Source organism: Rousettus aegyptiacus, unplaced genomic scaffold, assembly GCF_014176215.1.
Source record: "Rousettus aegyptiacus isolate mRouAeg1 unplaced genomic scaffold, mRouAeg1.p scaffold_m13_p_16, whole genome shotgun sequence".
Lineage (NCBI taxonomy): Eukaryota > Metazoa > Chordata > Mammalia > Chiroptera > Pteropodidae > Rousettus > Rousettus aegyptiacus.
In genome coordinates this window covers 37,105,228-37,131,098 of record NW_023416291.1, presented here as the reverse complement: position 1 = coordinate 37,131,098, position 25,871 = coordinate 37,105,228, and the positions used below count along the sequence as shown (strand labels likewise).

Sequence of the window (25,871 nt, the reverse complement as noted above, 5' to 3'; positions counted from 1 at the left end):
TTGGGCTAAAAAATAATATCCATCTATATGCTGTTTTCAGAAGACTGATAATCTTAAAAATAAAAGGTGTACAAAGAGATACTGGAAGAATTAAAATGGAAATAAAACAGAATGTTTAACATTAATATCAAAGTCAGTGGAATTTAAAGTTCAGAGCTCTAAATGAGGTAAAGGAGGACACTATATATTGATACTTAACAGAAAATTATATCTCAGTCATAAATATGCATCCACCAAACAACGTAGCAGATAAATACAGAAAGCAAAAAGAAGTAGAAATGCTAGAAGTGACAATAAATAAAATATAATTATACTGGATAGTCGATTCACTTCTTTCAGAACTAATAGATAAAAAATAAATAAGGATTGAAACTAAATATCACAATCAATAAGCACACACAAATAGGAAAGATCTAGTGGCTAAAAATTAAATAAGGATAGGGAGAAGTTAAGGAATAAATAAAATCAATAAATACACACACACATCTATAGTCATGGAGACAGACAGACAGATACACACACAGAGACAGAGTGGTAGAAAGACAGAAATAGAGACTGAAAATGACAGATGCAGAGAGAGACTCTTACATTCTTTGAACAGAAAATATACATTTTTCATAGAGTCAATCATATTCTTCAATAAAAAGCTTCTAATAAAAATGTAAAAAGTAGAACATTTCAGCCATTAGTTTAAAATCCCTAATAAATTTTTTAAAATTAAAATGCTTTAAAAATTAAAATGATTAATTTTCAATCATTTTTAATTAAAAATGATTTGTGATCTGATAGAACTAGGAATATATAGTACAAAAATGAACGAATACATAATACAAAAATTTCTTACAACTGTTTCTTAGATATGACGTAAAAAGCACAAGCAACAAAGAGCAAAGAGATACATTAGACCTCATCAAAATAAAAAAAAAAACTTTTGTGCTTCAAAGGACAATGTCAAGAAGGTGAAAACAACCCACAGATGGAAGAAAATATTTGCAAATCAGATATCTAATAAACAACTAGTATCCAGAATATATAAAGAACTACAACTCAACAATAAAAATAAAAATAACCCAATTAAAAATAGGTAAATAATTTGATAGATATTTCTTCACAGAAAATATGGAAATGGTCAATAGGCACATGAAAACATTCTTAACATCATTAGTCACTAGAAAAAGGAAAGCAAAACTAGTGTGATACCACTCCATACCCACTAGACTGGCTATAAGAAAAAAAGACCATAAGAAGTGTTGAGAAGGATGTGGAAAAATTGGAACCCTCATACTTTGCTGGTGAGAATGCAAAATGATGCAACTACTGTGGAAAACTGTTTGGAAATTCTCAAAAAGTTAAACACAGAGTTAATCATATGGCTCACCAATTCCACTTCTAGGTATATACACCAAAGATTTGAAAACAGGTGTTCAAACAAAACTTCTACACTATGTTCTCAACAGCATTATTCATAATACCCCACAAATGGAAACAACCCAAATGTCCATCAATAGATGAATAAACAAAATATGGTCTAGCCACAAAATGGAATATTATTCAACCATAAAAAGGAATGAAGTACTGATAAATGTTATAGGGTGCATTTAGAAAACATTATGCTAAGTGAAAGAAGCCAGACACAAAAGGCCACATAGTATGTGATTCTGTTTATATGAAATATCCAGAATAGGCAAATTCATGGAGACGAAAAGAAGATCAGTGGTTTCCAAAGGTAGGGGGAAGGTATGTAGGGACTGACTACTAATAGGTTTGGGTTTATTTTTGGGGTGATAGGAAGGAATGTTGTGGAATTAAGATAGTGGTCCACAACTTTAGCATATATTAAAACCCACTAAATTGTACACTTTAAAAGAGTGAATTTTAATGATATTTGAATTTTATCTCAATAAAAAGATGATGGTGGCTTTACAAGATTGGTCTCCAACTCTGCCTCCAATCAATGTCCCTACCACTTACCAGGCTACGTATACATTGACTTTATTTCTTTTTTATTAAACCAGTTAGATAGTTTAACTGGTTTAATACAAATCCAAGGATGTTTGTATTTGTGATTGCCTTTGTCAAGTATGCTCAAATATCACCTCCATTCCCTACAGAGTGATGTTTTAAATTGCAAGTAGCAAAGTAATACATTGACAGTAACCTATCATAAAAATGAACATTAAACTAGAAGTTTCAGCATTGACATCAGCTGCAATAGACCCCACATTCTCAACTGAGGAACTGGCCAAGATGCAACATGTACAAAGGAGAAGGTGTCTGGATCTGGTCATATGGTTCTTATATTCTTCATTCATGTTGAGGATTTAAAGAGATTGGGAGCTGGCAGGTAAGAGAGGGAGAATTTATTTGGAGAGAGCTGATGCTGTGCAGTGAGCCCCTTCACCCCCACCCAAGAGAAGTGTGTGTGTGGGTTCTTTCCTCTTTATGTCAATTTAAGAGAGAAGTATCTAAAGGAGTTCACTCAGCTTATAATGCATTGTCTGAATTTTGTGGGAACCCAGTTGATTGGTGCCTATTTCATTCTCAAAGATCTGAAGGATGAGCCACTGGCTTGTATTGGGCAAAGAAGAGATATCAACTGCACCTGTACATTCCAAGTTTCTTGGGTAAAGCTGAATATTTCCCAAGAACTAGAGGTGGGTCAGGTGTGAGAGATTTCTGGTGTGGGGTTGTTTAGGTTCTGTCCAAGAACCACCTGGAGTTGCAAATGGACTTCATCAGGAAGAAGGTGGAGGAATCACAGGAGGGAGGTGTAGGAAAGAATTTGCTGTTATTGAAGGAATTTCAGGGGAGAATTTGGGGGAAATAATTTCTTCAAAGGACCCAGAAGGCTCTCATGAGAGAAAGTATTGTATCTCAGGAACACAGAGGCTACATGGCAACAATAGCATTGGCCAAGTAGAAACTTTCCTACTCCCTTTTCTTTTTTCTCTTGGATTCCAACGGTAGCAAGATTGGGCACAGAAGAGTAGAAGTGTTAGGTGGGGAAGAGGAGAGATGGTAATTATTCCTTCCACAACTGACTGCAGGCTTCCAGCTAGGAGGGAGCTTGAACAACCCATATATATTTAAAAATTTTATAGCATGTTTATTCATAATAACCAAAAACTGAAAAAGAGGAAGGACCTTCAAGAAGTAAATAGATAAACAAGTTGTGCTGCTTTTATACACTGAAATAATATTCAGTAAAGGAAATGAATGGACTGCCGATATTCATGGATAAATCTTACAGACATTATGTTGAGTGAAAGAAGTTAGATATAAAACTGTGCAGACTCTATGATTCCATTTGCATGAAGGCCTAAAGCAATCAAACCTAATTTATAGGTATGAAAATGAAATCAGTGGTTGCTTGGTCCAAGAGGTGAATTTGAACATGATTACAAAGAGGTGACAGATGGTCTCTATGTCAATTGGGGAGGTTATTCAACATATACATTTATTAAAACTTATTTATTAAACAGTACACTTAAATTTTTTTCCACTTTACTGGATGTACATTATAGCTCAAAATAGTTAAAAATAATCTAGAGAGTGGTCACTTGTATTTTTTCTTCAGTTATTAAGTGATAAAATTAATTTAGTGGGTCTCAACCAGAATTTTTTAAATGAAATAGAGATGAAACTAGACTAGAGAATACCAGCATGCACTGCACATAATGTGTATTATTTTATGTAACTTTTGTTTCAGGTATATGCGTGTATGTGTGTGTATGTGTTTTCTAAGTTACACAGTAAAAGAAACAACCCAATATTAACTCAAGTCTTGTGTGTTTATTCTTCTACAGGGTTGGATCTTTTAATTATTGAATTGAGATTACATTTTGCATAATAGGGGACCATAGAAATTTATATTAGAGAAATTTCTGCCCAAACATTTATTCTCTGTTTGCCATGACTTTAACACATATTTTTTCTACTTAAAAATATATTTATATGATGCTTTATGACTATGAAGTACCACCACATTCATTACCTTATTCAATTCCCCTACCACCTTCATGAAGTCATCATCATTATCACCCCCATGTTATAGAGGAAAATACTGAGACCTAGCGAGGTTCCGGAAGAGCCCTTCTTTTCTGACTTCATGAAAGCATTTCTTTCTTGGTGAAGGTTGAGTGGTAGAGTTTCCAGCATTGCACATGACTGTTACCTCCCCACAGCTCTTTTATGCTGCTTTCCTTCCACTTCCACTTTTGGGTGATTTGAAAATTACCCCTTTACCTTGACATATCTCCAAGGGGAATGTGAAGAATTTCTGCCCAGACTGAGAAGTATATCCAGGGTTGCAGGTACAGTAAGTATCATTGACACAGAAAGAATTTTGGGAGCACGGAGGACAGGTACCTGTGAGGAAAAGAGAGGCAGGTCAGATGTCACCAGGGTCAGAAGCTCTGCTGTTGCCATTTTGCTTTGCCTCTAAACAGGGCTTCTCAGAAGCTGAAGAAGGCTGCACCTTTTTCCTTTTCTGAGATCTCAGTATATATGAAAAAATTGGAGATACCATTTATGTACCTTACAAGGTGATCACTCCAATAAGTTTAGTACCCATCTGACACCATACGCAATTATTATAACATTATTGACTATATTCCCTATGCTGTGACTCTTTTTATATCTGACAATTTGTACATCTCAATCCCTTTCACCTTTTTCACCCATCCCGCCAACCCTCTCCCATCTGGTGACCATCAGTTTGTTCTCTATATCTATGAGTTTGTGTCTGTTTTGTGTTCATTTATTTTGTTTCTTAGAATCCACATATAAGTGAATTCATACAGTATTTGGCTTTTTCTGTCTGACTTATTTTACTTAGCATAATACCCTTTAGGTTTATCTATGTTGTTGTATTGCAAGATTTCATAAATGTCTAACCACTGTTGAATGCCTGAAACTAATATACTATTGTATGTCGACTCTACCAGAAAAAAATTTTTTTTTAAATCTAAAAAAAATTAGAGATACCAAAGCCAAGTTCTAGAAAAAAGTGGGATTCCTGCACACAATAAAGGATTAGGGTTAGCATTAAACAGATTAATTTTAACACAAAAATTTCAATGCAATGTAATTGTGCTATTCTTAAGATCATTGCAGAATTTATAAAGGAGAAATAAGTTGATTAAGACTTGGGACCCTGGGTTCAGTTTTGGTTTCACCACTTAATAGCTGTGTCTTTGCACAAATGTCTTAAACTCTCTGTGCATCAATTTCCTCACCTGTAAAATGGGTTGTTGTGAGGAATAAGTGAATTAATACATATAAAGTGCTTTGGGCAGTGTCTGGCACATAATGAATGTAAGCTATGATTATAAAAATTTATATTTAAAGGGCACCACAGGAAGCATATTCTGTTAATGGTATATGTTTTGTCTCCATAACCCTATGGATAACTTCATTTAGATGGAGATATACTAAACATCTTAATTTAAGCCCCCTTGAGAATGAATGGAAAGAATGAGGATGAGGAAAATCTCAAGCTTTGGGTCTAGCGGAGAGACATGGGAACTGTGCAGGGTTCATAGGGAGTGGGTGCTGGGAACGAGATGGGAGAGTACTGTGCTGAGCTTGGCTACTCAGAATGAATCTTTTGGCTAGAAATGCAGAATCTCAGTCCCCACCCTAGACCTGCTGAATCGGAATTTAGTTTGTAAAAGTGGAAAATTTTCCAGTAAGCTAGTCACAAAGACAAGACAGGAAATGATATCTTCAAGTGCCAGCTCCCAAAGAAAAAAATATATATATCACCGCCAGGATGCAGATAACAGAACTGTCTACCAGGCCATGTTTGCTGTAAGATTTAAGAGTCCCCTAGAAACAACATTTTTGCACCAGATGATAACAGCCAACTTCTGCTTCTATAATCTGCTTAATGTATAACTAGGGTGTAGTTCTAGGCGATGTCCTGTGCAAAGATGTACTAATGGCTAACTTCTGCTTCCATAACCTGCTTGCTTGTTTGATGTGGTTTTAGGCTTTATAAGCTACCTCCTCTGAAAGCTCAGGGCTGACTCTCTAGTGGGGAGAGTCAGTCGCCGGCTGGCTAATAAAGGCTCATAATTAATCTCAATTGGCTCCGTGGGTCTTGGATTCGAATGTGCCACAACAAGTTGAGATTTCCAAGGGATGTAAACTAACCTGAAATGATTATGTTCATATTTTGTTGACTTATGATCAGAATGAAATGGTTACCAGAGTGCTGTCTCTCCCCACTTGAATGTTTACTTCATGAGACTTTGTGTTTTATTCACTATTTTATCTCCATACTGGGTAAATTGTGGTTACTAAACGCAAACAAATAGCCAAACAACAGTAAAATAAAAAGATAAAAGATATCCAAATTTGATGAAATGATCAATTAAAAAAACAACATAGGAGCAAACTTGACCAAGTTCTGTTCCCAAAACGGGTCCTTTTCTCTAGCCTGTTGGAGGATTTGGGTGGTTCATCCTTGGTCCCCACCCTCCCTGGTCTCTGGCTGTAGAAGAGCCAGGCTTTCTTTGAACACTCACCTTCGGCCTTCTGAAACACAACTCCTGACAAACTCAGCAGAATGCAGAGCTCTGGAATAAAGAAGCAGAAGGGAGAGACATAAAACTATTGAAAGATTCCAGGAAATTCTCCGAGGGCTACATGTTATCAGTTATTTACCACTGCATAGCAAACTATCACAAAATGTAGTGGCTTAAAATAACAATGTTCTTTGTTCTTATTATCTCTCATTTTACTATGATTTCTGTGGGTCAGAAATCTGGGAAGGAATTAGCTGGGTGATTTTTTACATTGTTTCAGTTAGATAGTGGCTGGAGCTAGAGAGGCTGGGAAATGGCTGGACATTACTGTCCCTTTGTGGAATCTCAGGGCCTGGAGTAGTTTGGACTTTCTCCCAACATGGAGACCTTGGTCAGGCTGCAGAGGAATCAAGAGTTTATCCCTGCTCACCAACTAGTCTACTGTTGTCTCTGCCCATCACCCCACTTGGCAAACAGAGATCCTTATATTACTGAGAGGGGACATCACTTGTAAAATTCTTAATCTTTTAGCAGGAAATGAAATGGGACATCTCTTGTAGAGCTAATCTTTTTAGTAAACCTAGTTTTCTTCCCTCCTTTCTCTGGAAAAAGGCCCTCTCCCTCAAATCTTGATAATTGGCCTGGTAACTCAGATCCTCTGGGTATCGATAAGGGTCATCAGCCCATTGTTAAGCAGAAATGGTGTTAAGCCAGGCAGGACCCTTAGAGTTTGGGGTGAGGGACTTTAAGTCAAAGTTCTTTCTTTTTTTACTCTTTAAGAAACATATTAACCAAGCCTGTTTCCCTTTACTCACTTAATAGGCAAATCAATAATAGAAATTAATAGATGTATGATTTAAATAACAAATTTGTATCTTCTTTTCCTTGTCTAGGGACCGAGGTGACACTTTAGCAGGAAACCCAAGACCCCACCCTGACTGAGGCAGAAAGGGAAAAAGCTCCATGAAACCCCTGTAGGCAGGGACTAGGGCCATTCTCAGCAGGAAGCAGGTACAGAAGAGACCTCCTGTCCCTCAGCATCCATACTGATAATAAAAGGGTTAATGGCTCTTAGGATAGAGGTAGGCAGAAAGTTAGTAAAGGGGTTTTGGGTCTGCCTTCGAAGTCACTGAGGTCACCCTATCTTAGAAGGGGTCGGCCCTAATCTGCCCACAATTAAGCAAGCCAGAAGGCATTTTTTTTAAAACTCACACAAAGAAATCAGTACAGAGATTTAGATACCAATTTAAGTCAGTAGCTCGCACCTGCACGATGAGATGAAGATCCCAACGACCTTCAACTCACCTGAGTCTCATTATACCTTCATTATAATATGATGCATACGCCTGGAAGTTCATTAATATCATTATAACAGACTGAATTCTGGGAACGAACACGTGCAGAAATCAAAATGGTGAATGGTCCTGTCAATCTTAGTTGTCAATCAAGAAGCCCCACTCCTCTAAGAAAAGTAACCACCCACAGCAAAAGAGGGATAAAAACCCTGAAGTCTGTGTTACCAAGCCTTATAAGCCAGGCTTCTCTTGCTCAGGCCTGCTTTCACTTCTGGAAGTGGACTTTCCTTTCTAATAAAACTTTTTTTTTCTACTGTATTTCGGTGTCTTGCTCAATTTTTTGTTCGAGACATCAAGAACATGGATAACGCGCTGGGAGAAGACCCCACTCTCCGGCAACATTACCGGGACCCACTTTTAAAAATCTTTATTGAGGTATAATTGATATACAAAAAATTACACACATTTAAAATCTACATCTTCATGAGTTTGGACATATGCATATGCCATATAGCTATGATACCATCACTGCAATTAAGGTACTAAAACATATCCATTACTTACAAAGATTTCCTTATGTTCTTTTGTGTTTTCCTTCTTTTAGTAAGAATATTTACCAGGGAATCTAACCTTTTAACATACTTTGAAGTGCACAATGCTATATTGTTAACTATAGGTTCTATGTTTTACAGTGCATCTCTAAAATTTATTCATCTTGTGCAACACAAACTTTATATCCATAGAAAGAAAACTCTTCATTTTCCCCTCTCCCATTCCCGGCACCCACACTTTATTTTCTGCTTCTATGAGTTTGACTACTTTAAATACTTCATCTAAGTGGAATCATGCAGTGTTTGTCCTTCTGGTCTGGCTTATTTGACTTAGCATTATATCCTCTAGGTTCATCCATGTTGTCACAAATGGCAGGAATTCTTTCTTTGTAGAGGAAAGATTCCATTGTATGTATATACCACATTTTCTTCATTCATTGGCAGGGCCCACTTTCTTAGGGGGTAACCAAAATTGTAAATAAGGTTACTAGTCACCAGAGCTAAATTTCAACCAGTGCATAATAAAAGAGCCTTAGTGGTTGTTCACAGTGAAATGCTTCCATACCATTTGTCAATAATCATGGCTCAGAACCAGCTCCCAACTAATAAAACATATGGCTGAAGTGTTTTCCGGTTCCTAAAACTCAGCCATCTGGGTACTGTAACATTTCCTCAAGGTTAGTCTTCGGGGTCTCCTTTCAGCCCAGCCAGCAACCCTGTGCTCAGTATTATGAGTCATCAGCATGCTGGAACCACAGATTCTAAGAGACTTTAGAAATTACCCACTGACTCTTTTTGTTGAGGAGGAAATTGTTCCTCATTTTCAGTTTGCTTAGACACCAGCTGTGCAAATTAGGGCAAGTTGCTTAACTTCTTTAGATTTCCTTATATGAAATATGGTGACAACATCGTTGTTTATCTCCTGGGTTTGGGGTGATGACCTAAAAGAGGAAATTCATAAAGCGCAGTATCTGTCAGAGATAACTCCATACATGCTAGCTGCTGCTATTGCCATTTTATTTGCATGAGAATCCTATTCTAATTATTGACCTGATGCTCATTCTATTACACTGCCTGTTCGACCCAGTAACGAGAGCAGAGAGTTCATGGACAACTGAAATTCACAACTAATCCATCTCAGATGTGTCTAGGACTCTCCTTCCAGTTGCCCTGAAGCAGGAAACATCTTGTTTGAGCTTCTCTCATTTAAATTGCACACTCTCTTGTATATATACCACATCTTCTTTATCCAATCATTATTGAAGGGCATTTTGGTTATTTCCATATCTTGGCCACCATGTATAATGTGACAGTGAACATCGGGGTGCATATATCTTTACAGATAAATGTATACACAATGTATACTCAGCCATAAGAAAAGTGAAATATTGCCATTTGTGACAACATGGATGGATCTTAAGATAATCACGCTAAGTGAAATAAGTCAGATAGAAAAAGTTAAGAATCATATTGATGCAGGACAAGACAAATTTCCCCAAGTGACGGGAAACCAAGCCTTGCACTGAGAGAAGAAGAGTGTCCTTTGGCAGAGTGTAGAAAGAGTTCAACACACACACCAAAGTTGGAGTCAACAGACTGTGGTTTCCATTCAGAGGCAGAATAAGAGAGATGTGAGAGAGACAGTGAGAGAGAGAGAGAGAGAGAGAGAGAGAGAGAGTGTGTGTAAAGGCACCAAGAGGGACCTGGAGTGTTCAGAGAATTCAGTATATGTCATTCTTTAGTTCCCATTTCCTTTCCTTTGATATGGACATACAGTGGGGAAGGGGAAGAGTGTGTAGCATAAAAAGGTAAGAATGTGTAGAGTGAAAGGCCTGCTGGCAGTTCCTAGCCTTTACTCCCTAGGTTCCCCTTGGTTTTAGCCAGAGGGAATGACTCTTTGTTCTTGTTTCCCCTTCACAGGTGTGGGGAATGGGTTGTTAGCAGTCCCAGCAGAAATCATCCTTTGTTCTGCAGGTATCCTCCCGGCCTGGCTGCTGGGCTGATCAGCACATTGCAGTCTCTTAATGTAGCTTTATTAACATTTTAATTCTCTTGCCTCCTCCCTACATTAATATGATTTCACTCATGTATGGGATATACAACTGAAAGCAACAAATGAATTAGACAGAGACTCATGGATAGGGACAACAGTTCCGTGGTTACTAGAGAGGAAGGGGTTTAACATATGGTGATGGAAGATTTGACTTTGGGTGGTGAACACACAATGAAATATACAGAGGATGTATTATTGGCTTATACACTTGAAATCTATGTAATTTTATTAATCAATGTCACCCCGATACATTTAATAAAAATAGTTACATGCTCTCACTTGTTAGGTAGTTAGGCATAAGCAACAGGAGCTAAGGCCCAGCTCTGTAACCACAGAAACTTCCCTTGAAGGCCTTCCTTACGCACCTCCCAGAAATACTTCCCTTTTAGAGTTATAAATTACCCCAAATCCTAAAGCACAAAGCCCATAAAACCTGCTGGCTAAACCAGCTATAAACGCATACGCAGAAAGTACTGCCTATTCCACAGGTATATACTGGACACCCCTTCTATGTACGATGTCATGAAAGGGGATGCAAAGGTAAGAGGACATGGCCTTTGCCTTCAAGTAGCTTATATTATTTTGATAGAATTCATGGTGTATTGGTCCCTGTGCAACAAAGTCGTATAACCTCTTCGTGATGCCATTTTCCACCTGTAATGTGGGGATGCTGTGTGATAATGAGTGCAAAACAATTTTAACTTGATGCCAGGCTAACGTGGATGCTTGATAAATGTAAGTTTTGGTTGATATTGTGGCCGTTGATAGTTATTTGATCTGGAACCAGAAGGATCAAGTGGATTTCAGAGTTGGAGAACCATCTGCATAGAAGTGGGGGTTGAAGCCTTGGGATCATTAGATCCCTCAAGGGAGAGGGTGTAGAAAAAGAGAAGACCCCAGGCAGAATCCTGTGGAAAGAGCATTATAGCAAAGATCTGGAGCCAGGTGACTTGGGCTGAACCCTGGCTCTGCCTTTTAAAAGCTGTATGACTTTGAATATATAACACAATCTCTCTGGCTCCAGTTTTCTAAATTATAAGATGGATATAATAATAGTACCTACCTCATGGGCCTATTATGAGGATTGAACGGGTTAATACATATAAGGTACATAGCGAGTTTTCAGAAATGTTCATTGTTATTATTAATAATATTCTTGTTACAAGAAAAGAAGAGGGTAGGGGAGAAAAGAATAGCAAAAGAGGCAGAGAAAAGTCAGGGCAATCCTAGGTCACAGAAGTTATCAAGGAGGAGAGGGATTAATAAGAAAACAAAACATGTAAAGAAGATGAACAACTCATTGGATTGGACCATATGGAAAATTTTAGGGACATTTGAGAGTATAGTCTAAATAGGGTGGTAAGGAAGGAAACCATATCCAAGAGAAAAGAAAAGGAGAGTGTTCAAAGCGGAGCAGAGGAAAGAGAAGGAAAAGACAGCTAATCATTAAACCAAGTAGTTCATGATAGGGAGCAGGTTAAGGTACGGTTATTGTCAAGGTTACACATACCTGGAAGAAGTGATGGCTCTTGCATTCCTGCATGTAGGTAACCCTTGTTAGCCAGTTCTCGAAGGTCCCTACTGTGCCGCTTTTCCTAGCTCAAGGAAATCTCATGAGAATTTTCTTAGGTCTTCTGACTTAGGAAATGGTTCTCAGAAAAGTGAACTTCTTTCATCATCAGACCATGGTTCTGCTTTTTCTAAAAATTAAAATGTTACATTTATTTCAACACAACTGAATTTAGTGTGGAAAAGTTAAACAAATACGCAGTAGCATATAAACAGTATATTAAAGAGGCAGCCTTCAAAAAATCATGCTTCAGAGAAACTAAAGAACTTGACAATGGGGAATGTACTTGGTTTAATAAAAAAAAAAATTTATGACGTTTCGTCTCAAGCCACCTGTAAATACAGTTATCAGATTTGTCAGATTTATTTTTCCTATTTCCAATCTTTTAAAGTAGATGCAGATTTTCTTAGAATAAAGCTGATTCTAAGAACGCGTGAAAATTGAGCATGGTTGATGAGCCTAAATTCAGCAATCTCGAGTGGGAAACAAGAAAGATGCTCAGCAGGTGTCAGCCTCATCGTCCAAGGTGGTCACTAACAGTTGTCTCCCTGCAACACCGAGCAGGCAAGTGTCTGTTATGTACAGGGGGCCTGGATTGTATTTACAATATAACTAAGAACAACTAGTAGTAAAGTGAGTCTTCTGTAGGTAACCTACACCCATTTACTGTATGTCCTACAAGAGTGTAGGAATATAAGGCCATAATATTGATTTGGGATAAACCTTTATGTAGTCATTTTAATATCAACATTATTCATTCTTTTGAAATATGAAGTGTTTTAACTGAATTAAGGTTACAGATAATTTTGGTTGAAATACTATATCTAAGTATAAAATTATACTTAGATACTTATAATATCCAAAAAAAATTTACTACCAAATTATTACAGTAGATATTAATGACATGTTTCTTAATGGATCCAATAGGTATGATTATAGGTTAGCATGGTTTTGGTGCCAAGCCTTTCATCTCATTAAATTAGGAACGCAGCACCTGCAGAACAAATAAACATGAGTGGTTCCGCAGCCAAGGACCAAGACAGCTCTTCAGCAGTCTGTGGTGCAAGCTCTGCTATAAATTCTTCATGACACGTTCCTCATGGTAAGTGTGGCCGCGGCTCTTCGGGTGCTTGAACAGGAACACTCCTGTGTGTGTGCGGCGGGGCAATTCCATATTCAGTCTGAGTTTTTCTTTAAGATGCTTTTCTTTAAGATGCTTTTGACTTCTTTCCTTCTCTCAATATAATCTTCCTCAGAGATCTGCTTTTTTCTCCAATGCTATGGGTATCTGTTTTAGAAGCTCTATTAGTATCTTGTGGGGTCTGTGGGCAAGGAGGACTGTCACGGTGAGGACTCTTAGTGTTTATTGCGTCCAAATTCAGCTGGGCATCCAGCAGTATTTTTTTCATGCCACCCTTATAAATAGAAAGTGAATCTGAAACACTGTTCCCATTGCCACTATTGCTCAAGTGCAGTTTTACCCAGGAGCCTTGCAGGCTCTCATCCCTGCAGTCCTGGGGTTCTGCCCTGCAGCGGGGGGGGGGGGGGTGTGGGGGGTGGGGGGGGAGGGGGCATTGGGCCCGGTGGGTGCCAGGCACTTGGAAGCAGACAGGTTGGAGCCAAGGCACCAGCTCAAGGCCAGGTGAATGAGGAGGTATCAGTTCAGGGTCCCAACTGACTGGTTCTGCTTTTTGTTTATATTCTACACTTTTTCTGCACTGTTTCATGTTTCCTTGATAGTAGGTTTTCCTAGCTATTGTTGATTGCCTTTGGGTGACAGAATCAACTGACCCTAGGAAAAAAATGCCTTTCCATTACATAGTATTGTTTGAGGAGCATGAAATGACTTTGGAGTCAGAATAAACCTTAAATAGCCCTATGGTTTTTGAGTGGGATAGGTCAGAATTTAGGGCTTTCTGGAGTTTCTGGAGGAATCATTTTCACAAATCTTGGGATATTTGTCCCCCCAGAAGACGGCACTCACCAGATCTGACTGGAGTCTGAAAGTCTGGTAAGGGATGATATGTAATTTGGTCATTTGGGGCAATCCGGGCAGTTAAAGAAGTATAACCTGGTAGGAATTTAGAGAAAAGGCCTCTAAGTCACTCTCTCCTCTAGCAAATATTATTAAGTGACAGAATCTGCACTACCTTATAGGGATACAACAGTGAACAAAATTAACACAGTCTTTCCTATTTAGAACTTAGAGTCTAGTGGAGAAGCCAGACAGTTAAATAATTATAATCCGTATATAAAGCTGACCTACTTCATGGTGTTTCTTTGACCATCCAGCAATCCAAAAAGTCCAACAGCCAAGTGATAAACCAAAAAGCATTTACTGAAGTATCACAAAAATATAACTGGGGATTCTATTCATAATATACCTCTCCCCCCCAAAAAAGTCTTAAAATCACTTCTTTCTTGTTTCTCAAGTAAAGAGCCTCCTCCTAACACCTTTCGTCTTTTCTTTGAGTTGTGTTGGAGAAAAGTTTGGAAGAAATTTGAATGACTGAAGGTTTTTAAAGCAGTGTGGTCACATGATTGGCTTTGTTTTGGGGGAGTTTTCTGGATGCCTTATGGATCGGAGGCAGGTGTGGATATGGAGGCCTAGGCTGGACACTCGTCCAGGCAGAGGTAATGTGCTCCGGCAACATTCTTCTGTGTGGTCTCCCTGCTTCTTTTCTTACTCTGCTTGAAAACATTCTCAACCAAGCAGCCAGACTTCTTACTATGGCCTATAAGTCGTCCTATGATTTTTCCTCATCTATACCTTAAACTTCATTTGCTATGACTTCCTCTTTGCTCCCTGCACCTAAACAACAGCGATCTTTTCTGTTCCTTGAGCACATCAAGTTCTTTTCTATCTCAGGGCCTTTGCACATTCTTTTGCATTGCCTAGAATGTTTTCTACCTTAATATTCACGTTTGCCTCCTTCTTGTCTTTATGTCTCGATCCCAAACTCATTCCAGACTGTTCCCCCAACTACCCCACTAAAGGAAGTCCTGCCAAATTACATTCAATCACTCTCTTTACTTCTGTAATTATGTTATCCAAATAAGTGATTGTCTTGTTTATTTGTCTCTCCTTTCTAGAATGTAAACCCATAAAGCTTTCTTATCTACCCTGCTTCCTGTAATATCTTTGCTAAATGAATGAATTGCTGGATCAATTAAAAAGAAGAATCTATAGGACTTAGAAGCAGGTGGGGGGGTTGATAAGTGAGAGAGAAGAGTTAACTCCTAGTTTTTTTTTCCTCCCCCTCCTCTTCCCCCTCCTCTTTTTCTTTTTCTTTTTGCTGAGGCAACTGGGTATGTATGTCATCACCATCACTACCATCACTAGCACCCCATCTACTATCTTCATTGCCATCATCATGTTTACCACCACACCATCCTCCTCATCGCTGCAACTGCTCTTGTTAAGGATATAAACAACCTCCTTAATGCTCTGTCCTGTGAATATTTTCCAGTCTTAATTCAGTCTGGTCTCTCTCTTTGCCCTCCATGACTCCATACTCTACTCATTTCCCCCCATTTCTCTGTCCCCTCTCGCCTTGTCTTCTCTACTATCCACTTCGCTACTACTTGATTTTCAAATCCTTACTCAGGGCTCCTTTCTCATCCTACAATCTCTCCCTATATGATTTAATCTATTACCATGGTTTTAATTATCTGTTGACTGAGGGATTGGAGAACCCTCTCTCCTGTGATCCAGGGTATGTATATTCAAATCACAGCACCTCAAAATCAACTTGTCCCAAACTGAATTCTTTCTCTCCCCCTAAACCAGCTTTCTTCTAATGTTCCCCTTCTCTACAGCAAAGTAGCACTGTTGTTCTTTCTCCCTAGTGGTCCTCTGGTTGGGGTGATAGCTGGAGGTAAGAGCTGATCAAGAAAGACAGGTGGTGCCACCTAATGGTCAGGCCAGAGCTATTACAGCGTGTTAACTCTAGAGCCATACTGCGGAGGTTCAAATCTTGGCTCTGCCTCTTAATGTATTGTGTGACTTAGGGGAAAATTATTCAACTTCTCTGATCTTGTTAAGGGTGGAAAATCTTCAAAGTGAGCCAACTAGCTAAGTAAGCTACAGGGAAGAAATATCTTTAGATACCAGAAGTTGTCCTACTTGCTTGGGTGTGGGTTTAGGAAATGTATTGTATAGGATATGAAGATACAGTGTCTGCTTCTGTAATCTGCTCACTTATTAACCAGAGTGTAGTACGAGGTGATGTACTTGTATTGCGGTCGATTTCTGCTTTCTGTAAACTGCTTGTTTAATGTAGTTTTGGGCTTTGTGAGGTGCCTCTTTTGAAATTGTAAGAGGGAAGACTTCCCAGTAAATTAGTAACAAGGAGGTGATTCCTTGGGACACCAAAGTCCCAGGAAGAGGCACAACATTCCAAGATACAGATAACAAGACTGTCTACCAGGCTATGTTTGATCTAGCAATTCCCCAGATACATTTATCTTTGTAAAGGACATTAACTGTTAACTTCTGCTTTCTGTAATTTCCTTACTCTCTCTTTGTTCTAAGATGTAGTCAGAGGCTTTATAAAACTGCCTCAAACAAAGACCCGGGGCTGATTCTCTTGTGGGGAGAGTCAGTCGCCGGCTGGCTAATAAAGGCTCATAATTAATCTCAATTGGCTCCGTGGGTCTTAAATTTGAACGCACCACAACAATCTGGGGTAATTTCGACAGTTTCCTAACTGGTGTCTTTCTGTCCCACCCTCCCACTCTACAGTCAGGAGAGCTTTCTGAAACTTGTCTCTGAGTGCCTCACACCCATTTCACAGCCCCTGGATACTTCGTAGGCTAAATGAGTTTAGTAGGCACATAAAGTCCACCCAATCTCACCCCAGTCCACCTCTCAAGCTTCATCTCCCACCTTTCTCCCTCAGGCTGCCCACCTGCCTTTAGCTTCTTGCTTTTTTCAGCCTCCAGGACTTTGTATGTGTGGTCCCGTCTGCCAGGAATTGCCCCCTTTTTTTCTCCACTGCCCAGCCCCTGGCCAAGCTCTTCAGGTGTGCATTCTTTTGTATATCCTTACTTAATCCTCAAGGTAGATCCCGCAGATCCCCACTCTGGGTTCCCTTCCCTCACCCTAAGGTGGAATTAGCACCTCCCTCCTCTATTCATATAATATTTAATCAAATCTAAGCCATCATCAATTTTAATGTACACCATTATGTACCATGAACTCTAACAATTAAGTTATGACACAATGCTTTCTTATTCTTTAGAACTTTTATTTTATTCTTATTGAATGAAATATTGTAAATTTATTTAGAAATAATTTTAAAAATCATATCATTCTTTTGATTGGATTAAAAGGAAAATAGAAGTGAAAAATAAATTGGTTAAGATAGTCTTGAAACTTCTTTATATTCTAAATCTTCAAAATTACACAGAAGTATCAATGTTCATATTTTTCTAGATCAGTAGTTCTCAAGATAATGGTCACCCAACCAGCAGCAATAGCATCCCTGGGAACTTGTTAGAAATTCAAATTCTTGAGCCCTGCCCCAGATTTGATGAGTCTCTGGGGTGGGCCCAGCAAGTTGTATTTAATAGGTGATTCTGATGCATGCTCAAGTCTGAGAACCCAGCTATGCACTGTATTGTTCTCTGGTCCCTCAAGAGTATGATGATGCGGTATTTATTAAAAGTACTCAAACAAAACCTAAAAGCCATTGCTGGCTATCTACCACCCTCACACTACTTAGTAGGGCATACAGATATAAACTAAACCAAATGTCCATAGCTTTTTGCCTGTGATGACAAGATGAGATTATAACTCCCTCTCCCTCTCTCCCTCTCTCCTCCTCTCCCTCTCCCTCTCCTTCCTTTCATTTTATAACCACGTTGTTACAGCTTAAAACTGCAGCGGCTTTCATGCTGAAAATCAGATCCTCAATATTTCTTCACAGTTATTTCTAAGAATCTCTTGCAAGTGTATCTCATAGATGCTCTTCTTTCTATCTTTCCATCTATCTATCCATCCACCCACCCACCACCCACACTTCCATCCATCCATCCACTCACTCACCCATTTGTGGAGAGTGGGTTGTAAGTTGACAAGGTCTGTGCAATCTGTGAGGCCAACCTGGAGTTGCCTCACCTCCACAAATCCTCCTAAGAATGGGAAATAGGAACTGATGGGAGAACAATGAGGGTGTTGAAATGCAAATGACATAGCAGGGTGTGTAGGGTGGGGGTTACCCTATGGAAATGCAAATAATTATAGTAGGATGTGGAGGTTGGGTTGGGATAATCTCTTTTTAGCCAGCAGATGTATGCTCTAGTATAAAAGCAATTGGTAAAAATAAAATCCGCTCTCTACTCCATCATCAGTGGATAGTGGGCCTCCCGATCTCAGTGTTCTGTCTTCTTTCTTTTCTCATCAATCTCCCACCGTTCCCACTCAGGATTATTTTCTGGGGCCCGCGCTGGACGTGGCAGGATCTACCACTTGCTAGAGGCGGCACCTATAAACCGTTTTTCCTTCCCTCCATCCCAGACTCTTACTGTCAGACAGCTGTCTTTGCTACTGTCGACTTCCATGAACAATTTGTTCACTGTCTTATGTTGGTTCCTATCCCTAACATTCATGCACTAGACTCAGGTTGGAAATGCACATGCTCCTTGCTCTTGAATGCCAGAGGCCACTTGCCCCAAAGCTTTCAATGACACTCATTCCAGGTGACCAGAGTTCATTATTTAACTGTTTTACTGCTATTAGTGCCCCCATCACTTCTATTAGTGCCAACTGGATTTTTACTGCCTTTAGTACTACAGAACCAGTTGGTTGCTTCTATACTGATGGGGAACTTAAAAAAAATGACAAGCTGAAAGTCCTAAAATATTTGCTCAAGTCACTTGTTAGGGAATCAGGGACTTTTTATTACTTCACTAAAAGAATGTCTTATTTCTCATAGCCTGAAGGATAAAATAATCTAAAATTAACCTCCAAATTTTATCTTGCAGATAGGAGAATTACAGCTTCCGTTAAATTCACAGCCTCAGTAGATTCACCATGGTGATACTGTTAGTGTTAGGGAGATTTCATAACTGTCCTAAAATAATATCTGGGAACAAGTAGAACCCTTTGAAAAGATGAAACAAGAATAGTTGCAATAAGAAGGAACCCACAGAGAATAAGAAAGAGCTTTAAGAAATGAAAATAATGGTACCCAACATGAAAATTCAATAGAAGGATTAGGTATAAAGTGGTGACAATCTGCAAGAAAGGAGATGAAAAAGAGAGTTTGAGGAATTTCAGAAAGAAAGAAAATAAAAACCTAGAAAACTATTATTCAAGAAAATATAAAACAATTTCCCAGAGCTGAAAGACATGAATTTCTATATTAAACAAACCTACTGGGTAGACCATAGTGAAAATTTAGAACATGTAGAATATAAACCAATTATTTTCTGATTTCTTAATATTTTCAGACTTCACAATATTTGTATAAATAACATGGATGATTTTAGCAATAAAAAGACAAAATAAAGGCAAAAAGACAAAATGATAACCAGTACCAACTAATTGATAAAAACCAAATAATAATCTTAAATTAATGTGACCACTTTATTAACATCTGTCTTTAAATTAACATACTGAAGAAAAGATGGAGCAAATTGAGAATAAGAATAAAAAGACTTGGCTTAATGTACAACAAATAAACATGATAAATAGAAAACATAAGATAGATGTAAAATAAGGGGTGGAAATACATTAAACATCAATAATTACATTAAATGTAAGTGGATTAGAATATCCTATTAGAAGAGAGTTACTTTTAGACTTCCTTAAAAAACAAAATCCAGTTATGTACTGTTTTAAAAAAATCACTTAAGACAATGGCAAAGAAGCTGAAAATAAGAGACATATCAGATAAGAAGAACAAGAAGTGTTGTGGTGCAATCTAATCTAAGACCCATAGAGCCAATTGAGATGAATTGTGAGCCTTTATTAGTCGGCCAGCGATTGACTCTACTACACAGGGTTAGAGATCAGTCCCGAACCTCCAGAGGAGGTAGCTTATAAAGCCTAAAACCACATCAAACAAGCAAGCAGGTTTACATTAAACAAGCAAGTAGATTTTAGAAGCAGAAGTTGGCCATTTGAAAATTTTCCACCCTTAACATTCCCCACTGGTTTTCTAGGGGAATTCAAATCATTGATTTGTCAACCTGGAGCAGTGGGTGGTGAGTTTTGAGAACACTGAGTTTTACTGTTTGTATCCTTTTTTTTTTTTTTTTTTTTTTAACATATGTAGTTAACCAATTAATTATATAAGGTCTAAATAATAACCCTAGAAATGTTAATATTAGGGGTCCTGCAATAGAGGAAAGCAAAGTAGTCAACCATGGGAACCAGTTAAACACGTTCTCATACCAAAGTCCTGTTGTTTTTCTCTGTTGCTGAGCTGTTGTCTGACTAAAGCTAGGCTATCTCTAATAGTGTCTGAATGGTTAACATAAAAACAGCAGTTTTTACCTAAAGTTATACAATTAAAGCAAGATCTATGCTTTATGAACACATTAGTCTTACATGTATGAATTAATACACAAGATTTTTAGTTAATTTCACAGATTTTGAAACTAAGCTGTACAAAAGGTAAATTCTAAAACTATGGTTGATGCAGTAAATGAATATATCAAAACAAACAAAAACTTCATTTAAATATTTACATTTAAAAAAGACATTTATAACCGGGAAGGGTCTTCTTTAGTGAGGCTCAGGTGAGGCAGGCTGTGGCTGGGCGAGAGACTGAGTTAGGACTCTGGTTGCGGAGACTAACTGGTGAGTTTTTTGCTGCACTAGGTGGAGAGCCTGTAAGGACTTAAGAAGGGAAAAGTTATGGATTTCTGTGAGCTTATTTTCCCTAGTTTGGGGAGAAGTGGAGGAGGTCTTCCAAATATGATTTCATAAGGTGTGATGCCTTTACAGCAGGGGGTTGCATTGTGCCTTTAACAGAGGGGAGGGAAGGAGGCTTACCCAGTTTTTGCCAGTTTCTAATTTAAACTTAGTCAAAGTGGTTTTTTTTTTAAGGTCTTATTCATCCTTTTTACTTGTCCTGAGCTCAGAGGCCTATAAATGGAATGTAACTTTCAATTAATTCCTAGAACCCTGGCTAACAATTGGCTGGTCTGGGCGATAAACGCCGGGCTATTGTCGGACTCCAGTGCTATGGGCAAGCCAAATCGAGGCACTATCTCTGAACCTAACTTCTTTGTTACTATCTGAGCTGTCTCCTGTTTTATAGGGAAGGCTTCAGTCCATCCTGAGGAGATGTCTATGAACCCAAGCAAGTACTTGAATCCGAAGATTCCTGGGCTGACCTCAGTGAAATCCAACTCCCAATGTTCCCCTGGTGTCTGTTTACGCAGATGTGGCACCTGCTGATACCTGCTTCGCTATTCGTTGAATCCCCGGAATGTAATAGTCTCTTTTTAACAGTTTAATTAACTTGGTTTCTCTCAAGTGAGTTTTCTGGTGAACCTGGGTTATAAGGTCTCGGCTCAAGGCCTCAGGTACTACAATGTGGCCGTCCGGGAGCCTAACCCACCTAGTAGATTCCTCTTTGCTTCCTAGCTTGTTGCATAGTTTAACTTTTCCTGAAGTGTAGGTAGGGGCGTCTGTTAGCACTCTGGGCGGTAGGGCCGGCATAATGTCAATTGACTCCACTGGTTTTCTGGCAGCCTCTTTTGCTGTCTGTATAAGTGTTCAGTGTTGTTTTTACCCCACTGCAGAGCTTGAGTCACTGCTACTAGTTCAGCCCGCTGAGCTGAAGTTTTGTGGCTTAGGGCTTGTGCCCAGATGACAGTTTCAGTGGTAACCACTGCAACCCCGGCATACCTGACTCTTTCTGAGATGAAGTCTCGGATTCGGCCAAGGGCTGTCTGTCAGGTCTGGTCTGGTGTAGGTGACGTTTTCTAGGACCTCAAGGCAGTCATGCTGGGTTTGGCGAAGGTCATCGTCAGGCAGTAGGGTAGCTGGGTTGAGTGCAGCAGTTTTCAGGAACTGTATGTGAGGTGGGTTGAGAAGCAGGACCTGATACTGAGTGATTTGAGCATGGAAATCCTCCGGTCCGGTGGACTGCAAAGCTCTTATGTCTACCAAGAAGTTTGCAGGCTTGCCCCTGACTTGTAAAGTTACCGTGGGCTCCCGGAGGCTCATAATGTAAGAGCCCTGACCTCTTCATTCTGCGTCCTCGAAGAGGATGAGGGGGGGCCTTCTTTTTGGGGGCTTTTTCTTTTTCAGGGCATTCATTCTTCCAATGTCCTTCCCCCCCCCCCCCCAATATGTGCATTGGTCTTTTTCTAACCCAACTCTCCTGGGTCCATTGTTCGCCCTGGGTGCCTGTTCTCAGTCTCTGCCTTTTCCTGGCGGTCCCTTTGGCTGGGCTTCTTGCATGGTTGCAAGCAGGACCTTGGTCATCTTCTTAGTCTGCACCATATCTACCTCATCTCTATTGTTGAATACTCATTGGGCTATCTCGACCAGCTCAGACAGGTTCTTTCCTTCAAACCCTTCCATCCTCTGAAGTTTCTTTCTAATATCTGGGGCTGACTGACTGACAAAGGCTAAATTCACAGCCCTCCTATTATTAGGGTCCTCCGGGTCAATGGGTATATAACTGGTACGACTCTAAGAGTTATTCTACGAAAAGCTGCCTGTGACTCATCCTTAGTTTGGATGAGCTCGCTTACCTTAGATAAGTTAGTGGGTCATCGGGCGGCAGACCGGAGGCCATGGAGTAGAAGAAGGTGGTGATACCGTTGGAGAGCCTCCTTACTTTGGTCGGTGTTGGGGTTCGAAGGCAGATAGGTGTTCGGAGGCAGTTGGGTGTTCGGGAGAACATGTTGGATGTGGGCCGGATCAGTGGAAGGTTGCCTGTTGGGCTCTAATATCACTTTTGCAGCCTCCCTCAAGATTTGCTCTCTTTCCTCTGAAGTAAACAGGACCTGGAGGAGTTGCTGACAGTTGTCCCAGGTTGGCTGGTGGGTAAAGCACTGAAGGAGGTTAGGATGATTTGAGGAAGAAGCCTGACACATGTTAGTAAAAACAAGTAAGATCCCCACAAAAGCCAAATAAGCCAGGGTTAGGATCAGCTTCTGACCTAGCGTCCAGTTGGACGGGGCCACGGAGGCCAGATCTAAGGAAAGAATTAAAATACCACACATTGATATATGGAGTAAGCTTATGAAAACCAAGGCAATAAGAGGGTAACAGTACATTATGACCAGTCTGGACAGACAGACACAAAGTAGACAGACAAGACAAACTACAGGTAACACAAAATGCTAGCGCACCCGAGTCTCAGTGGCCGTCCCCTGGACGGGGCAGGTCCTCGCCAAAGGTGGCCAGGGTCGTGGGTCTTAGGAGATCTCCCCCTCTGAAGAGATCTTGCTGGGGCCTCCAAATGTTGTAGTGCAATCTAATCTAAGACCCACAAAGCAAATTGAGATGAATTGTGAGCCTTTATTAGCTGGCCAGCAATTGACTCTCTACTAAGCAGGGTTAGAGGAGATCAGTCCTGAGCCTCCAGAGGAGGCAGTTTATAAAGCCTAAAACCACATGAAACAAGCAAGCAGGTTTACAGAAGCAGTGGTTGTTCATTAGCATATCTTTGTGCAGGATATCTCCCAGAGCTACACCCTGGTTTACATTAAATAAGCAAGTAGATTTTAGAAGCAGAAGTTGGCCATTTGAAAATTTTCCACCCTTAACAGAAGCTGGTATGACAATATTAGAAACACACTAAATGAAAGTCAAAGCCAAATTTAAAAAGGGGAGAGAGGAGATATAATATTGATATAAAGTGACTTCATAAAAAACAGTAGCGATAATAGCCAATATTTACTGAGCACTTATTACATGCACCATGGTAAGTGCTTTGCGTACAAGCATTATATCATCCAATCTTAGTACAATCTCATTATTGCTCCCATTCAACAGTTTAGGAAGCTGAGTCACAGAGAAGTTAGGTAGGTGACTAGGTGGTAAGTACCAAAACAAGACTCTTAACCATTGTGCTATGCAACTACTACCATACCTTTAAAAAATATAAAGCAAAATCTGTTAGGAATACTCATTTTTATTCTAAAAGCTTACAGTTGTTTGTTGTGTTGATCCAATCTATTTGGAATTAAATTTTTGAATTATTTTTGTGAATGATGTGAAATAGGGATCTAACAACTTAATCTTTTAGCCAATTGTCCTAACAGCTTCCTTTCCCCATTGACTTGAAATACTACCTGTAACATCCTGGATGTTCATAAATGCCAGAATCTGCTTTTGTTTTATTTCTTTGATCTATTTATCTATTTCTACAACATGTGCTCCCTCCATGCCTCTGTGTTTTTGCTCACACAATACCCCCAACTTGCAATGTTTCTTACCCACTGAACTAATCATTCTCCATGACTCGATATTCATCCTTCAAGATTCACTTTCAACCAATTATGCCAATTTTTTTGAGCTCTTCCTATCTCTGTCAGTTTTTTAAAAAATAAGGGTTCTGTTAATACGTCCCATGCAACAATATGGAATGGGTCAAACTCATCTCTCTCACTCATCTTCCTTCTTGCAGGTAGGGGCTTTGTAACCTTAGCACCTAGAATGTAACAATCAATCAATATTGTATGGCTATTTATTAGAAGAAATAATATGCATATGCTTGATCTATAAACAACATCAGGGAACAGGTTATAGTGGTTGTTTCTGGAAAGAAAAACTTAGGGATGGAGTGAGACCCCCATTTGAACTTTACTTATATGTATTATCTATATTACATAACAAATGAATTTTAAGAAGAGTCAGATTTCCTATCTACTGCCTTAAACTGATTTTTCACATCTTATTTTTAGTGAGCAAGGCAAGCTGAGGATGAAATGAGATATAGTCATGCTTTGCTTAATGATGTGGATACCTTCAGAGAAATGCATCATTAGGGGCCATCATAGAGTGCACTTGCACAAATCTAGATGGTATAGCCTACTACACATCTAGGCTATATATGGTATAGCAGATTACTTCTAGGCTATAAACCTGTACAGCATGTTACTGAACAGACTGCTGTAGCCAATTGTAACACAATAGTATTTGAGTAATGCCTTGTTCTACAACATTAGGACTGCTACTGTTGTACCTTCCAGCCCCCAAAAGACACACAGACCACTGGAACTCAGTGAGTTATAGGAAACACTCTTTATTCAGCCAGCTGGGTCTGCCAGGGGTATGCAGAACCCCAAATTAAGCAGCAGCGAAATGTAGAGGTACAGGGTTTTTAAACCCTTAATTCTGTCTAAACAAAAGGTCTACTTTTCTTCTATTCACTACCTGTCCACCCACCAGTTGGGTGTGCAAGTGGGGGTAGAGAAGCAGAAAGCTTATTTTTAGAATGTTATGTTCCTATGGGTGACAGCCTATGTTCTCATGGACATAGCCAAGCAATAATTTTCCAGTAAGAGTCACTTTTTTCAGTCACTACACTACTATACTACATCACATACCACAGGAATTTTACAAGTCCATCATAATCTTATGGGACCACCGTGGTACACTAGGTCCTTCTTTGACTCACGCGTCTTTATGTCACGCATCTTTATGTCACGCATGACAATATAATCCTACTTCTAAAAGAAATCATTGACTGAAAAATAAATCTTACCTAAGACATGTTTTTGTAGGGAAATTGATTAAACCAAAGGAGAAAGGTGAAAGACAGAGAAGGTGAATGAAGGGTAAATACTGAGGTCCCAACGAGCCAGCGAGGCCCGGTCCCATCCCTCCAATCAAGCCCAGGACCCACCCTAATTCTCGCTCATTGGACCTAAGCCTCGACTCCAGCCCGTGCATCA

The 25,871-nt window shown here is 39.4% G+C and overlaps 2 protein-coding genes across 2 annotated transcripts in view; one reads left to right on the top strand and one right to left on the bottom strand.

Moving 5' to 3' along the window:
- The window catches only part of ADGRE3 (adhesion G protein-coupled receptor E3), a 62,753-nt gene extending 36,919 nt beyond the window's left edge, over positions 1 to 25,834 (bottom strand). The window contains exons 1-5 of the mRNA XM_036234318.1: positions 22,719 to 25,834; positions 21,865 to 22,029; positions 11,940 to 12,129; positions 6,531 to 6,581; positions 4,246 to 4,368 (exon numbers count right to left, since the gene is read on the bottom strand). Of these exons, the coding sequence (XP_036090211.1) occupies positions 4,246 to 4,368; positions 6,531 to 6,581; positions 11,940 to 11,964 (199 nt within the window). The 5' untranslated portion in view covers positions 11,965 to 12,129; positions 21,865 to 22,029; positions 22,719 to 25,834. The remainder of the gene's footprint in view (positions 1 to 4,245; positions 4,369 to 6,530; positions 6,582 to 11,939; positions 12,130 to 21,864; positions 22,030 to 22,718) is intronic.
- Positions 13,083 to 25,871, top strand: part of ZNF333 (zinc finger protein 333) — a 32,497-nt gene continuing 19,708 nt past the window's right edge. Inside the window, exon 1 of the mRNA XM_016144060.2 lies at positions 13,083 to 13,101. The gene's annotated coding sequence lies outside the window, so the exon portion shown is untranslated. The remainder of the gene's footprint in view (positions 13,102 to 25,871) is intronic.